Source organism: Sorex fumeus, unplaced genomic scaffold (assembly GCF_029834395.1).
Source record: "Sorex fumeus unplaced genomic scaffold, SorFum_2.1 ptg000055l, whole genome shotgun sequence".
Taxonomy (NCBI): Eukaryota; Metazoa; Chordata; class Mammalia; order Eulipotyphla; family Soricidae; genus Sorex; species Sorex fumeus.
In genome coordinates this window covers 15,076,596-15,090,781 of record NW_026606112.1, presented here as the reverse complement: position 1 = coordinate 15,090,781, position 14,186 = coordinate 15,076,596, and the positions used below count along the sequence as shown (strand labels likewise).

Genomic DNA, 14,186 nt, shown 5'->3' with positions numbered 1-14,186 from the left:
TCAAATACACCACAGGGAGCTTGCCAGGCTCTGCCATGAGGGTGGGATACTCTCGGTAGCTTGCCGGACTCTCCGAGTGGGATGGAGAAATTGAACCCGGGTTGGCCACATGCAAGGTATATGCCCTACCCGCTGTGCTACTGCTCCAGCCCATGCATTATAACTAAAGATAAATTTTACTTCCTACAAATTATCCCATTTAACTTTTAAAAATTGATTTTGGGGCATACCAGTAGTTCTTAGGCCTTGTTCCTGGCTCTGTACTCAGGGATCGCTCCTGGCCGTGCTCAGGAAACCATATGGAGTGCTAAAAAAGATTTAAAGCAGGTAGTGCTGCATACAAGGCAAGCACCTCAACCCCTGGACTCTGTACAGCCCAATCAGTAACATTTTTTTAAAATTTAGTTTGTGCTGTCGATAAAGGAGAAGCATGGTGTGTGGTATTACTGTTCTAACAAGACACTATAAGAGCACCAATGAAATGAAGGGAGGTGTCTCACATGATCTCCAGCATTGCAGAGCCCAAGAAGCATCACATCCTCAGGCCCTGCAGTAAACCTCTGCCCAGTTGGTCGAAATCTCAGGTCTGGACCTCCAGAGTACTGCTTGGGAACCGCCCCCCAACAAAAAGGGGAAAAATACAGACGTTGATCTATATAACTTTGTTGCCATGCCAGCAAAGAGTTTGGCTAGCACCTCACCAGACAATCCAAAGATGATCAAATACTAATAGCACAGAAATGTGAGTGAGTGGTTTATCTCTTAAGGTGCCGAAGTCAAAGAATCCGTCTCCTGATTCTAGATGTGCAGTGTTCTTTTAACTTAACCTATTTCTAGGTAATGCAATCAGGTAGGGGTTTTATTTTGTTTTTTCAAAATGAAATTCAGTTAAATTTCTAATGCTCTTTCAGAAATCTAATGACATCCTCTTCAAAACAAAGAATTTGAAATTAGAAATCTCTTTCTCTAGAAACTTTAAGATCCCTTAAAGTTTTAAAAGACTTTTCTTCATCTTTAAACACTACTACCTGTTTTGTTTTATTCAAGGTATGTAGCCATTTTAATTGAAATACAGGAATATCATTTCTTGAACTGGAAAAAAAAAGCATCAAGCACTTTCAAGTTCTTTGAACAAAATTTAAATTATCTGGGCTTGCCTGGAACTGTTATGATCCTGAAAAACAGAACATTGAAGTCAGTTTTCTAAAGTCTAAACCATAACATAAAGGAGAGCTCAGCAAAAGTAATTCTTCCTAATACTTTGAGACCACTAATTTGATGACTAACAGTTTCTCTTCATTACACTTCTTCTACAGCTTTCAAGAGAGCACTTGAATTTTAAATACCCAGGTGATTTCTAAGACTCATAAAGAAGTTCTATTAACAATAGAGTTAATTGAGCTCTTTTGGTATTGCCTTTTTGCAAGGGGGGAAAAATGCCAGTGGTAAAATTTATTTTTTTTTCTTCTTTGCTTATAGACTTCGTATATCATTCAAATGGATGGTCCGTGCTTTCTCTGGATACTTAGCTACAGACCAACTCTTGCTTTTATGGGATAGAATCCTAGGATACAACTCCCTGGAAATTCTTGCCGGTAAGAGTAAATTCTGGTTTGTAATACACACGTTGTTTCTATATAAGGCCCTTCCCTTTCTAATGTTCACCCTCTACAATTGGTGTTTGAGTCTACAATTATCAGCCATTTCTGATTCATGGTATATCTTTCCTAATAATGACAAGAATAAGGATATTTATCTGCTTTAAAATTTAAGTGTTGAGTTTCTGAGATCTTGATGCTGGGGTCACTATGTAGCATCATCTATTCTTTGTCTCTTTTCCTGCTTGGTTACTCCTCCTTTCCTTTCGGTCCAGCCAGAGCAGAGTTCTCTCTCCCCACGCGTGAGGTCTGTGAAGCTGAGAGTAGGTGGATTTCCTTTCTGCGTTCACGCGTCCATCTTAGCACCCTTTTCCATGCCCCTTCTCAACTCCTACCTCACTTCCACTGACACTCAGCCTCCCTGGAGAGTTGAAATCCCAGCTTTTCTGGACTTCAGTTTATGCTGAATTCAAAACATTTTGCTAATAGTATCTGACTTCTGCCCTGGTGAGTTTTCCCTTTCAGGTGTTCTTTTAAGCCAAAAATGAATTTTTCATCTGTATTTCAAGAAGCTACGTAGTCAACTCACAACCATCACATTCACACCAAAATTGTTCTTACAACAAGTAAACGCACGGACGATTATATGAAAACACATCCAGCACAGATTTATTATTATTTATATGATTTTGTTTCCCTTTTGCAAAACAGACTTGGTTATTTTTACCATTGGGCTTATCAGGATATTCAAATAAATATAACAAGATTTTTACAGCAGTAGATGCAGGACAGAAAAGTTGGCAGTGTTGTTCCAACCTTTTCCTGTTATGTGATACTAAACAAATTATTTAACCTCACTTTTTCTCTTTCCCTTGCCTTATGTATGTAGATACCTCTTTGACCTGCTGTGGAAATGATGCTTAGTTGAAGATCACCTTTTCTTGCATAAGAAGGAAAAGGTCATCTTATATATGTATCATATTAGCACTTCTTGAACCCTGAGAAGTCTAGAGGATTTGGGCAGGAAGGTTAAAAAAAAGGATTATTAGGGAAGTAATAAAATTTCTTAAAGATAAACGTTGTCCCTAGTGTAATCAAAGATATGACTTCTGATATTTTTTGTAACACCTACTATCTTTTGCCCTAATTTTTAAAAAATTCTTTTTCTCTTGGGGCCACACCCAGCAGTACTTAGAACTTACTCCTGACTCTGTGCTCAGGGATCACACCTGGTAGTTCTCGGGGGACCATATGGGATGCTGGGGATTGAACCAGGGTTGGTAGAATGCAAGGCAAGTGTCCTGCCCGCTATTCTATCTCTCTTGTGCCCTGTTTTTTTTTAAAGTTAATTTTTAATGGTTAATTTTTATTTTTTTAACAGTGAGATATACAGTTACAAAGTTGTTCATAATTGGGTTTCAGCCTTTCAGTGTTTCAACACCTGCCTCTCTATAGCAGGCACTTTCCTTCTCTCGCCTGGTCTCTCTCTCTCTCTCTCTCTCTCTCTCTCTCTCTCTCTCCCCTTTTGGGCATTATGGTTTGCAATACAGGTATGAAAGGTTATAATTTATGTCTGTATACCTTCTTTCAGCTCTCAGTTCTTGTCTAGAGTGATCATTTCCAAATCACTGTCATAGTGGTCCTTTTTCTATCCTAACTGCCCACCCCACCACCCCCTACTTGTGGTAAGCTTCCAACAGTGAACCAGTCCTCCTGGCCTTTGTTTCTACTATCCTTGTCCTACACTATGTTTTTTATATCCCACAAATGAGCGTAATCATTCCATGACTTATCCTCCTCTTCTGACTCATTTCACTCAGCATGATTCTCCATGTCCATCCATTCCCCTGTTTTTCAAAGTCCATGCTGATTTTAGTTAGAAAAGATTAGGCTGACCTCATCTTAATCTGGATGTCAGTGATGAGTATAATTTAGCCATAAAAGGAATCCTAAAATAATTAGGCATAACTGCTATAAGGTTTTTCAGACATAAAATTCTTAGCCTCTTTTTCAGTTTATCAGTTTTGGGTAATCTGTGTTTACCAGGTAGTCCATTTCAAGTCTGTGTTATTCAGCTGCCTGAATAAGTGGATTTTTATTAATCCAGGATGATAATCTTGCTATTTCTACTCTTGTATCATCTCCTTTCCCCAAAGTCTTATTTCCAGGCTAAACAGAAATAAGTTGTCTGCAACTGTTTTTCAGGGGACAGGATTTTAGACTTTCCCCTACATAAGTCATAAGTCAGTTGAAGAAGTGTATAGTATATAGCTTTTTGTGTCATTTCAGAAATATGTAGCATGTAAAAGGAGTCCAAAATAAGGCATTATTTTTAAGTAATGGACTTTCCAAAAGTAGAATGGACTTTTAAAGGTCATCTGAGGAGCTAAGAGGTTGACTGTGATAGTAATGTTCAATTAAAACACTTTCCAGACCTTTTTAGATGAGAGAATCCAAATTCTCTCATTTTTTTTGTTTTGAAACTTTATTTGAATACCCTTATTTTAGTGTGGGGAACTCAGCACACTAATTAAAATGTTACTTTTAGGGTCAGGAAGATAGCACAGGTGTTAAGGGCTGCACCTAGTTCAATCCTGGCACCCTATATGGTCCCCAGAGCACCGCCAGGAATGATCCCTCAGCACAGCCAAGAGTGGTGTGTCCCAATTACCAAGGAAAAAAGAAAAGTTACTGGTAAACAGGCAGCAATGAATTCTGCATTGTGGTAGCCACTTTCCTTGCATGCTTTTTAAGACCAATTGAGAACTGTGGAAATCTAAAAATGGAACTCGATGGATTGGAATTGCCCTGCCATGGAAGGAAGATGAGGAGCCACAGGAGAGAGTGTCTCGGGGTGAGGAATACAAATTAATTTCAATTATTTTGTACAAGTTTTGATCAGAATGGGACTATCTCATTTGCTCGAACAATACTTGAGTAAATATTTAATAAATATTTAGTTCTAATCGTGAATTAATTAGTTTTTTTAAATAACAGTTTAAAGCAAAGGCACCTTTGAGATTAGTACCAGGAGTTTTGCTCCATGACTTGGAGGCCAGCCACTCATGCTAGGGGAAAAGGGAGCTCAGATAGAGAAGGGAGCACCAAATAAAGAGTGTTGGGAGGATCCTCCCAGGATGGGAGAAGCATGCTGAAAGTAGACTATAGACCAAACATGATTGCCACTCAGTGCCTCTTTTGCAAACCACAACACCCAAAAGGAGAGAGAGAACAAAAGGGCATTCCCTGCCACAGAGGCAGGGTGGGATGGGGAGGATAGGGGGGATACTGGGACCCGTGATGGTGGAGGATGGGCGCTGGTGGAGGGATGGGTACTTGATCATTGTATAACTGAAACCCAAGCACAAAAATTTGTAAGTCTACAACTGTACCTCATGGTGTTTCACTAATAAAAATTAAATTAAAATAAATGAATAAATAAATAAGGCAAAGGCACCTTAATGTTCACAATATAATTACTTCGAATTAATGAGAATGGCTTAAAAGATCAGAAGTGAATATTCACAGATCCATATTTCAGGCAGAGGCCGACTTCTGTTGACAATGTTCCGGACTAGAGGCCTTTTCTCCTTGGCGTGCAAACCTGTTCTGTGGAAGGGCAAGGCCAAGCAAACACAAAGTAGATGAAAAGGAACTTGTGTGATGTGGCACCAAGATAAATAAGGGTTTTGAACACATAAGCACTTTGGATGCTGAGGTGAATTAGCGAGCCACTCTTTCCCCTCTTATCTATGGTTGGAAAAACAATTTCCAGCCTAGAAAAAAATACTCTTTCCTGTTGCTGCAGAAATTTGGAGCATCCTGTCAATTTTTACCATCTCTGTTAAATATTAAGCAAGATGCAAAACAGTGATCACACTTCTTAGCTTGTAAACGGTTTCCCTTGACATACAGGATTCCATTTAGGAAACTGAAGAAGCTGCTGGTTTTCCAGAAACAATTTCCTTTGCTCTCTTGTAAACATAGAAGTAACTAAATGAAGTTTTCTCCTTTTCAATTGAAAGGTCATTTCTTGGTCCCGGATCTCTTTTGGCCCTTGTTACAGTTTAAATAATTGCAACTGATTTGACTTTATCATTATTACTATTATTACTGGAGCACAGTGGGTAGGGCGTGTGCCTTGCATGCAGCCGACCCGGGTTTGATTCCTCCCTCCCTCTCAGAGAGCCTGGCAAGCTCCCGCCCACTCAGCAGGGCCTGGCAAGCTCCCCGTGGCATATTCGATATACCAAAAACAGTAACAACAAGTCTCACAATGGAGACAGTACTGGTGCCCGCTCGAGCAAATTGATGAACAACAGGAGGACGGTGCTACAGTGCGACTATTATTACTAGTCTGGGGATCAAACCCAGTGGTACTCTGGTGCTACTCCAGCTTACGGTTCAGGGATAACTCATTGTGGTGCTGGGGGCACCATGCAATGCCAGAAGGGAACCCAGGGCTCCCAAATTCAGAGGATGTTCTCACTCCTTTGAGTCCTCTCTCTCCCAACTCTTTTAAAAATCTCCCCATCACTTAATTTTTTTTTAACTCCAGAACTCTTCTCTAACTAGTCCCGTGCCTTTTCTGCCAGACTGTCCCGACTCTCTTATCCTAGAAAAGTGCCTCTGCGCGCTAGGTACTAGGTGCGCTCTGCCTCTCCCAGGGGACGCTGGAGACTGGATGCCGACTTTTGCTCCTCAGACACTCCATCCAACCTGCCAGTCCGAGCCCATGGTTTCAGCCTCGTGCCATCCGTGGAAGGCAGCCCGGGCACCGCAGAGCTGCCGAGTGTCAGGAAGGTGGACAGATGTCACTCAGGGCTGAGTCATTGCTGGTCACCTTTAATCGCAATTATGTCATCGCAGAGTGATTGGATGGTGGCGCTCCAGAACGAGCGCTGAGTTGTCACGCTGTTTTCTGTCACTCTCAACATGTCACCCAAACTTCCTGGGCCTCAGTGTCTGCATTTGTAAAATGGGGGTGATAATCGTGCTTCACTCCAAGTTGGGGTGAGAGTTAAGTGCAGTTTGCATCATCATCATCATCATTATTATTATTATTATTATTATTATTATTATTCCCAGAGCAAAGATGTGTTTTGTAAAGACATAATTGACTAGCTGTGCATTTTACTTAGGAGTCAAGCTTTTTCCCACTGATACTGAAGATTCCTTATCATTTATTTTCTAAACTGCAAGGACTTTTTGTGTAGGACATGAGAGGTAGGAACGCTCCTGTCAACTGGTGATACCAAGACAAAAAAGTAGGGAGGAGCAGAGTCAGCTCGGCTCCTTATCGGGGCTGCTTCTCTCCCACCGGACTCCTTTTGTCTGTGGTGACTCGTTCCCTGCATGATTTTTACTCTGGATTCTGTATTAAGTGGCATTTTTCATTAGTGTTACTCACTTTCATACACGTGTGCTTAATGGCGGCACGAATCCAGCCGCTGTTTTCCGTTCTGTGCATATTATTGACCTCCACGGTGCTCCTGTGTGGTGGTTTTTTGATTTTTCTGATTTTTAGGAAAATGTTTCTTCCCTGTCCCCTCTCCCCCCAACAGCATTCATGTAAATATCAGAACCAATCCCATAGCATCTTTCCCAGAAACATCCTGTTATGGTACTAAGAAAGTTGGTGCTGAAATATAAAAATGTAATGATAGCAGCGTGTTATAAAAGTGTTCATTTTGCTTTGTTTCATTGATTTATTGGTTATTGTTCTGGGGGGGGGCATGCTGGTCGTGTTCAAAGGATTGTGAGGCACCCAGGATGTAATCCAAGGTCTCACGCAAGCAAGGCATGTTCTGGAGTCACATTCCTGACCCCTACAAAGATTATTTTTTAACAATAGGCTTTATGGCTGCTTTTCTAGCAGGGCACGTCCCTGTGAATATAAAAACCATGATCTGATTCATGGAAAGCCTCAGTCTCCGACAACTTTTTAGATGACTCCCGATTGCCATAGCATAAAAGAGCTGCATCAAAGCAAACCTTGATTCATAATTCATTAGAAACTTATACATTTAAAAACTGTTACCATGTAAGTTGTAGGTACGACAGAAACACCTTATAAAAACAGTTATTTTTTTAAGACCACTGAATTTTTCTTTTGCCCAAAACTGTGGGTTCTCTTGATCTAAATGTGAGACTCTGTTTCCCGGAGGTGATCATTTATGTCCATGCCAGGCCCTTCGCCCCGAAGGAAGATGGCAGGTAGGGGAAGTGTTACGGGTGCCCTCGCTGTGGGTTGTGGGCAGTGCAATGAATCTGCCAGGCTGATGAGTAGGTCAGCAGTTGAAATAGTGTGCATTCTTTTCCAGTGCTGGCAGCTGCTGTGTTTGCTTTCCGAGCAGTGAACCTGATGGAGGTGACATCATTGGCTGCAGCTGAAGTAAGGATAAGTTTCTCTTCGATGGGATGGAAATAGTTTCTGAGAGATGGCCAGGCCCAGGCGCTCTAGTCTCAGATGCATAGGATATGCATTACTCAGAGCCTAACCTGAGTAAAACCTGTTAAGTTCCGAGCTAAGTACTCGTCAGTGTTCAAAATGCCTCCAGTGCTTGAAAACTTCTTGTGATGGAGTCATCCACAAGCTTATTATAGGAAGTCATTAGAGGAAATAAGAAACCTAGAAATATCAGAAGAAACTATTGGGGCTTCACTTAATCACTTAATCACTACTGTAGTAGTGGACACTACTTCCACTACCCAGCTGTACTTAAATAATATAGAAATAATAGTGTTTCTTTTGTTATTTTCAATTGTGAGTTAATTGTGTGAGGCTGACGTCTTTTCAGTAGTATGTTTTATTCCTGAAACATGGTTCAGTTTAGTAGTGACTTACTGTATTACTCTATTTGTTATCTCTTCCAGAAATATAAATTTTCTCCTTAAAATAGCTGCCTACATTCTTTGTTTAAAGGGAAGAGGATGTTTATGTGTCTTGTGACTGAATAAACACAAGTTCTATCTCAAAATTATTTCCTGAAGCCAGTTACCCCTGATACTAGTATAACAGGACTAGGATTCATAATGTATGTTTATTTATAGAACCAAGTTGAAATGTTAGACCTCTTATAAACTCATGCTACCTTGTGTATTTGAAGATGGCTCAAGACTAAAGTCCAGATTATTTTTTGCTGCACAATTTAGCATTTTGGCCATGTTCTTTACCATTAGGATCTTCCGAAATGAGAAGGAAAGTATAATTTCAGTACAGATATTTGGGACACATTGTAGAACTTGTTAATGGTTTCAGTGCTAGAATTACTGGGTAATCGTGTTTCTATTGCACCTTATTTCATAGGCGCCCCTTTCCTGATTAACATCCAGATACTGATAGATTTTTTTGTTCTTGTTTTGTTTCAGGCAGTTCTTGCGGATCTTTCTACTTTAAAAGTCATGCCTCTTCTTCAGATTTTTCTGTTTGCTACCGTTACCTGATTTTCTTCAAGGTCAGGACAACACATCTAGTTCCTCATTAGAAACTAATCATGAACTATGCAAACTCTGCATAAAACCAAAATTAAACTTGCATATAAGCCAATAAAGATCATGTTCCCTCCTCAGTTAAACCTAAGTAGTTTTTCACTTTTTGAAACAATAATTCTGCACACCAAATATTGCATTGCATGCTGCTGATTTTCAAAATGGAAGCAATAGAGATAACTTCTGCTAAATTGAACATCCTATATATAGAATCCTAATTTGTAAAAGGCATGTAACATTAGATGCAATAGGAGCTAAAGATATTGTAATAAACTCAAGAGGTCATCAATTCTCTTATGTCAGTTTGTAAGTTTCCCTCCAGATGATGTGTCATTTAGTCCAAGAAACTGCTGTTCATGCAGAGCCAGAGGTGAAGTAGGATGTGAGAAGACTTGAAAAAGACGATGCTTTTAAGTGGTCATTCAAGTATACTTTGGTCTTCTTAACTTGTCTCTCACTGGAGCTTTTATGGATCCTTCTCCACTTCTTTTACCCTGTCTTCTGGGGAAGCTCAAATATTGTTGTATCCGCACGATGGTATTTATTTCATCACTTTTTCAGGAGAAGTCAAATAATTGTGAAGTGATTCACTTCCAACATCTCCACCTTGCATCTTTTGTTTAGAAGACTTGACACTGCTGGGCCTGTGGCCAGGTTCTTTCACTTTGGAGGTATTACAAAGAAGATACCTAAGTATTAAAAGGAGGGAATGAAAAGTCAGAACCATATACACTTTTGGTGAAGCTTAATTTAATGAGATTTACTTCCAGGGCGGAACAGTAAAGAGAGACTAGAAGTAAGTACCATTTGTTCAAGAACTAGGGAAATATGTAAGGCATCAATCAGACTTATTTTGATCTCTTTCTTTTTATAAGCATGAGGTCTTATTTTATATTACTGCCAAAGACTTATTATTTCTATGGAATATGCATGAAAAGTTTCAAAAACTATGTTCATTTGATTTTAGATTCAAACTCAACAGACTGATCACTTCGACAAAATCCTCAACCCAGTATCAATAGTTTGATACTTTTACTGTGTACCTGGAGAATTGTTTTATTTTTGTCCAAAAGTATTTCCTAAGTTTTTTATTTAGAGAATACATATTAGGAACTATATGAAGTTTCACACAACATTGCAAGTGTGAAATTTTATATAACTAGTAATTTGAAAATCTCTTTTTTTAAAGCTGTTTTCATCAGGTACTGGTTGATTTATTATCACTAAATAATCATGTATTAATTGGCTTTTAATTCCTTGTTATTGCTTTTGAAGGTGTTTTTGGTTATAGTCACAGGCTTTGCCATTCTCTGCTAAAGCACATTGATCACAGGAATGCCTACGACTATTCTCTCCTTCCTTTCCTCACTCTGAGAAAATGAGGGGGGAAGCCTGGGAAGAAAGGGTGTTCAATTATAAAAGTCAGATATGTGTATTTGCCCCTAGTTGACTTCTTTATTTAGGAGAATATTCATAAAGGGTTTTTTTGTTTGTTTTTTTTTAAGTAGCAATAGAATGGTCTTGTAGAAAACCCCATTAAACTGGAGAGTTCTCTAGTCTTAGCTCTGTCCCTGGATAATCCCTCTTATGTGTAATGGTAGGGGACAGAGACATATAGCAATATTTGCGGTATTTGACCTATTTACCTTCTAAATATGGAGTAAGACCAAATGAGAGAATATATTTGAAGGGGTTTTTTTGTTTGGTTGGTATTTTGGTTGATTGGTTAGTTATTCCTTGTGATAAAAGCCTGGAACTCATGCATGCTTGCCATGCACGCATTTTGTCTTCACTAAGCTCTGCTCCCAGACTCTTCAAATGGCTTTTAACTGAAACACACACACACACACACACACACACACACACACACACAAAGATCAGTGTCACTGGTAATATTAATTTAAATTATGACATATTAATTTAATATGTTTAAGTTCAGATGGAAAATAATTTATGAATTCATTAGTTCTTTGTATAACTGTATCTGGTAGTATGAGACATGGCTATAAAAAAAGAACAAACTATGGCATCATAGACTGATTGGAGCAGGTGCTTGTTCTAAATTGGAATCCCAAAGCCAAACCTGGGAAGTTGTGACACACATTTTGCTGCTGTCCCTGAGCCCCTCTTAGCTCTTCATTAATTTTGCACCCAGAACAATCAGCCGGTTTTGCTCCTCTCATCTCTGCCTGTGCCTTCTCTCTCTACCTCTCTTGGTATTCTTCCTCCTGCAGCCTCACTCCCCATCTCCTCCCAATCCCTGAACCCCGCCCCCGTTCCCTCCCCACCACGTCTGCTCCACCAGTGTTTCCCATAGGATCTGTGATAATGATATAGAACTACTTGACCAGTGGTAATGATAGAATTACTCAACCATTCATTGATAATTATAAAAATATTCACACTGGAGGTGAAAAAAGCCTAATAGATTATTTGTATTTGAATCATTTGGATTTTAATTCATCCCTAAGGTAATATGTTTGGTCTTATATTACAAAATTTATTGAAATATCTTTTTATCAGAGTCTTTCAGTAATGCAGAGTAATTGGAATTCTAGCTTAACTGCATAGCATCCTCCTTAGTCTCATCAAATAATTACACTCAGCATTCTTCCTATGTCACACAGAAAATAGAGTCCTCAGCCTTTCGTATGAAATTGAATTTTATCCTCCTATACTATTTCCTTCCTGCCTGCCTGAAGATGTTCTTTGTATATTCCTAAGGCTCTCTTAAAGTATTGTGTCACTTTCATATTTAAAAAGTTAAACAGTACCATTTTGCATAAAGGACAGTCAGGGCTCTGTAGAATAGCAAGGAAAACTTTCCACAGTATTACCCTCCTCCTCTGACCCATCATGCTGATTTTTAACCACACCGGGTTAAATCCTTGTTTATCCTCAGCTAGCTAGTCGTGCCCTCAACTCTGCTACAAGGACCTCTCCATTTCTCAAAGTTCAGCCAAAAATAAAACAAGCAAACAAACAAAAAACAACCTCATCTATTATGATGATACTCTGGTACCTGTAAATTAGTGTAAATCCTGCAGCTCTGTTGGTTCTCACACAATTGCTCGTCCACAAATACGAGGCTCAGAATACCGAGTGAAAATTATGCTTATGCTAATTACCCCAGCATTTTATCCCTCATTCAGCTTTCGTTGACTAGTCCTAGATAAAGAAAACTAAAGAAAGTTGTCCATATGTCTTTGTATTCCCTGATCCCTCCATCCTCCCCCCGAAGAAAAAATTGTTGGGAATATGTTTTTCTTTTAAAACATAATTCCTTCTACTGAGAATTCTAGTCTCCCTTCCGCCATGAACTACTTCTTTCTCCTTGTGCTTCAGGTAAGGCTTATTCCCACCATTCCCATCAGCCCAGGATCTTCGTGTCCTGGTCCCGCCAGTCCCCCTGTATTGCTTCTGGACCAGTGCAAGATTTAATGTCAAGAAGGACCAATAAAACTTGATTACAAGATTATGTTAAAGCTTTTAAGGAAGATGGGTGTGAAAAGGAAAGAAAAAATAGAGCCTTTCCTCCTACAGTCTAGAAATAGAATGAGTGGAGGCTTCTTCGTTGATCTTCCTGACACCCTCCCCTCTCTAGTTAGTGCTCCATCCGTCTCCCCTGGACCTCTGGCACAGAAGCTGAGCATTCTCTTTGCAACAAAAAAGATACTAATGGAAGATATAGAGGTTTTTTTTTTACCTTTTAGGTATTCCACTGTAACTTGGGTGTCATTCTTTGGTACTGGGCTTCTGCCTACACATTATTTAAAGACGAGGGATCTGTTTCAACACTTTGTTTCAATAAAGACATACCATGGCATTCAAAGGAAGAATTCTGTGCCCCAGACCTACTGAACAGCCTAGAGTATGTCTCTCCTTTCTATATGCCTCTGTTTGGCCTGCCTTCTCCTCCCTCTTTATCTCATATTTTACCTCAAAACCAACTCAGGAATTATCTGTCACTGTCACTGTCACTGTCCTCCCGTTGTTCATCAATTTGCTCAAGCGGGACCAGTAACGTCTCCATTGTGAGACTTGTTACTGTGTTTGGCATATTGAATTATCAGGGAAGGATATTTCTCTTATGAATTCTTCTCGTACCCTAAATATACACATATTATATCATAAAATATATTAACTCTTTTGTCCCATGGACTTCTTTTACTAGTTTAGGACAAAAATGACATTTTACAGATTTCTCTATAACCTAGCATCATGCTTACCCACATAGTGGGCTTTTGATAAGTGCATATTGAAGAAACAAATGAAGTCATCAAATCTAATTTGCCTCTTCTGTTGATAAGGAAACATGCTCAGTTTACAGTAATGAGTCCACTGACACACAGCTCTTGTACCCACCAAATCAAGTAGAGATGCCGATCAAAGCCCACAAGGGAAAAGTATTTTAAGAGAAGAACAGTGCAGATACTTCACCTCACTCATGATTTTTGCACTTTAATATCATTAACATTATTCAGGTGTATTTAATATCATTATTCAGGTGTGTTCATATGATAAAATCATACATAAGATTTGACAAAAACCCTTGCTCACATCATCACTCCCACAATCAAAATACTGAATGTCTATCTGGTCTCTCCCATTTGAATTCCCATCTACACATTCATTCCAGACAATGACTGGTCAGCTCTGTACCTAAAAAATAGAGTGTTCTTTTCTGGAGTTTCATGTATATGCATTCATACTTTTGTGGCAAGGCTAATTTGTTTAGCATGTTATGACACATACACATGTTGTCGTATTATTGGTCAGCTGTTTCTTTTTATTAAGGAATAACATTTTACTGTGTGACTTATACAATCTCTTTATCCATATTTGTGAACGAGCATCCTTGTTATACTCATGTTTAGGCTTATTATAGATACAATTACTATAAATACTTGTATGCCAGTTACCTTCAATTCTTTGGGGTTGATTAAGGATCAGAATTGCTGAGTAAAGTCAACATAAGTTTAACTTGCTAAGAAATCTGTAGTCTTGATTCTGAAGTGGTTATGCCATTTTACATTCCCACCAACAGTGTATGAGTTTCAGTTGCCCCAAAGCCTCACCATCACTTGGAATTGTCCT

The 14,186-nt window shown here is 39.2% G+C and overlaps 1 protein-coding gene across 1 annotated transcript in view; it reads left to right on the top strand.

Annotated features, from left to right (window-relative positions):
- The window catches only part of TBC1D19 (TBC1 domain family member 19), a 130,468-nt gene extending 120,509 nt beyond the window's left edge, over window positions 1-9,959 (top strand). Inside the window, exons 19-21 of the mRNA XM_056125556.1 lie at window positions 1,480-1,595; window positions 7,922-7,992; window positions 8,970-9,959. Coding sequence (XP_055981531.1) covers window positions 1,480-1,595; window positions 7,922-7,992; window positions 8,970-9,044 — 262 coding nt within the window. The 3' untranslated portion in view covers window positions 9,045-9,959. The remainder of the gene's footprint in view (window positions 1-1,479; window positions 1,596-7,921; window positions 7,993-8,969) is intronic.
- Window positions 9,960-14,186: the final 4,227 nt, after the last annotated feature.